At 42.3% G+C, this 3,057-nt stretch overlaps 1 protein-coding gene across 1 annotated transcript; it reads left to right on the top strand.

The window, feature by feature from the left end:
• The first annotated feature begins 857 nt into the window (after positions 1-857).
• Positions 858-1,431, top strand: LOC131218023 (uncharacterized protein At2g29880-like). Its single transcript, XM_058212705.1, has 2 exons — positions 858-941; positions 1,060-1,431. Exons 1-2 carry the CDS (start codon positions 858-860, stop codon positions 1,429-1,431), a joined length of 456 nt encoding a protein of 151 aa, XP_058068688.1.
• Positions 1,432-3,057: the final 1,626 nt, after the last annotated feature.

Below are 3,057 nucleotides of genomic sequence, written 5' to 3'. Positions count from 1 at the left end.
AATATGCATTTGAAACACAAGTGAAAGTTGTCATTGCTTGCTTTGTCTTACATAATTTCATTCGATCTGATATTGATTGCGGTGAAGATCTACAGGCTGCTGGTATATCAGTAGGCGAGGTGGAGGGTAACCCTACACCCACCGAGGTCTCCACGCATGACGAGCAACAGTGTTTATTTCGATCGAATCAAATGGAGAAAGAAGCGTGGATTAGGGGGTGCGATGCCATCGTAGAGCAAATGTGGGCAGATGCGCAATGTAATAGTAGGATAAGATAGCACAGTAGATAGTCGTTACATTATTATTTACTTTTTGCAAGTTCTGTCTTGACATATGAAGTACATTACACCAAACGTGTTGTAACTAAATGGAGCGGACAAGGATTATTTTGCGTCCTGTTAATCAACCGTATAATTTGTCTAAAACTTTGCGACTTTCTTTACACATGAACTTAGGTGGTTTGATATTTTGAATAACAGGGCATATAATAGTTTGTTTTCTGTGTAGGTGAAATGTCGGACAATTGTCTATCTGATACATCCACACCTATACAGTCGCCCGTTCGGTCCCCTGCTATACCTACGCGATGTTCACCGCGAGAAAAGACAGTTAAATCCCTTGCAGAACCCCTCTTCCGGGCAGCAAAGAGCAAGTGGAGCTCTCCAATGGATCAGGTTTTATGTAACACATTATTGGAACAAATCGCCCTGGGAAGGAAAGCCGACAATGGCTTCAAAAGAGAAGCATATCAAGTTGCGGTCGAGCAAGTGACAAGACAAACAGGGGTACCTGTCACCTGACAGAACGTACAAAACAGACTCCGATATCACAAAAGAGAGTACAATGTTGTCAGGGACATGCTTGCTGCTAGTGGATTCGGCTGGGACAATGAGCGTATGGTGGTAACTGCGCCAGATGAAGTATGGGAAGAGTATCTCAAGGTACTATTAAATCTAGTTGTTCTATATCTGTATATTCCATGTATTAGCTTTCAACCCAAACCTCTGATTATATAAATCTGAATACATGGAAATAATGCGTAGTGTTCTGTTTCTGTAGTCACACCCACACGCTGCAAGACTAAGGGGCAAGAGGATCGAGAGAATGGATGACCTAGGGGTTATCGTTGGCTCTGATCAAGTGACCGGACGTTATGTAAAGGGATCTAGGACAATGGCTGCATCGTCATCTAGGATTAATCAAGATCTGAATGAGACTTGGACGGAGTTAGATGACGATCTTGACGATCATGTTGACCTCTCCGATGATACATTAGGGGATTCTATAGGGACCATGCGCGGTCAATTTTCCTCGGACACACCGAGCATGCCAAATCGATGCTATCGCGGCACTCCCACTCAGACATCTGATACAGATCATGGCCGCAGTGGGAGTGGGAGTAGCACCAAAAAACGACAACCCCCACCTTGACCATGTGATGTACTTGGCGTTTCTCTGAGGTCTGTTGCGAACACTATGCGTGACTTTGGGCTAGGAAAGGAGATCAACGGAACTAGCAAAGTTTTGGATGTCCTTGAAGAGGTGGAGGGCCTAACCTACTCTGAATTCATTGAAGTTGGTCAGCTCTTAAGTAGAGACGAGAACATGGAATCCTTCTTTGTTAGCCTACGCCCTGAGTGTCGCGTGCATTGGTTAAAACAAACCCTCCGAGAGAAGTTTGGTGATGGTGCTAGTGGTTCCGTTTGATGGGCTTCGTCCGATGATGATACAGTTTATGCTTCTAGAATTGTAATAACTAATATTTTTTTCCTTTTTTTTTTTTTAGCTTGGTTGTGTGGATTCCTTTTTTGGTTTGGGATTGGTTTGATCCTGGTAGGTTTACATTTTGTGGATGACATTAAACTGCTTACAATCAATAACATTAAACATTTTGTGGATGACATTAAACTCTCAAAAATTGGCACATGTAAGCTCTAATACAGGTCTTCGACGAGGGAGCAAGGTACGTGTTAATATGGGTTTCAATGCAATGCAATAGCCCCACTAAGGCAGGTGTAAATAAGAAATTCATCTCACTTCTCTTTCTTCAATATTAGATATAGACATTTGTATCTACATATATCTTATTGTATCCGCTATCTTTATTTCACTATGTGATCTCCTAAATTGATTGAGTGTTATTTGTTTCTGTAGATGAAGAAGGAAAAATATTACGTTGTTCTAGTTGGTCGTCGTGCAGGGATTTATCTATCCTGGGAAGAGGTCCGATTGGAAGTAGAAGGATACAGAAACAGTAGGTTTCGGGCCTTCAAAAACTGGAGAGAAGCTGCAGCTTATTGGGAGAGTTATCATTCTGGCACCATTGCTCAAGCAAGTATAGTATCGCCACACATTAAGGCACCTGCATCCCATTCAAACGAAGGGCTCGCCTCCCGGATGACGTCATGGTCGTCGACCCAACAGACGACCCGAACAGTGGTTTCTCGTGCGACTTCAACGGATGATGCCGACGTGTCAAGGGGTGAAACGTTAGCTGCATTGCTAACGGGTATTGTAGTTGTGTTTTTTATTTTGTATATTGTCATCAAACTTTAGTCACTTGATTTCCCTAGTAAACAATTTCAGTACTAATTAAGCATACCATGATACTATGTTACATGGAATGCAATTCCTGCTTGACAACTTTTTGCTGATATACTTATCTTAATTGATGCAGCTACCATTAAAGTGAATTGAATGGCAGTAATATGTTGCTGTGAAATAGATGGCGAGCAAAGTTAGCAAGTCCAGACCGACACCATGGAGCCTAGTTTTGGTTAGCATGAAAATGGGCCCCACCCATCCTATAGTATAGCATGCTCGAACAAGTCTGAGTTTTGGATTTTGGATTAGAGTATGATTTTTAATTCATATTCCCCTTCATCGTGAAGAGTCAGTCCCAGTGATTCAGATATGATAAAAGAGACACCATGGTAGCCCCACATAAACATAAATGGTTGGTGTTTCATCCTAATTGTTCCCTGTGTTGGTGCTCATATGGGTTTATGCATCTGGATGATTCTTGGCCCCAAGACCCGACCGCAGGAGTATGTTTGA

Source organism: Magnolia sinica, chromosome 11 (assembly GCF_029962835.1).
Source record: "Magnolia sinica isolate HGM2019 chromosome 11, MsV1, whole genome shotgun sequence".
Taxonomy (NCBI): Eukaryota; Viridiplantae; Streptophyta; class Magnoliopsida; order Magnoliales; family Magnoliaceae; genus Magnolia; species Magnolia sinica.
This window is presented reverse-complemented; position numbering and strand designations above follow the sequence as displayed.

What these genes read in the sequence shown, in the direction of transcription:
- LOC131218023 (XM_058212705.1), top strand. Translation starts at nt 858, where the DNA reads ATGCTTGCTGCTAGTGGATTCGGCTGGGACAATGAGCGTATGGTGGTA. An exon ending in TATGGGAAGAGTATCTCAAG is followed by an intron (nt 942 to 1,059) that starts GTACTATTAAAT and finishes CTGTTTCTGTAG; the next exon opens with TCACACCCACACGCTGCAAG.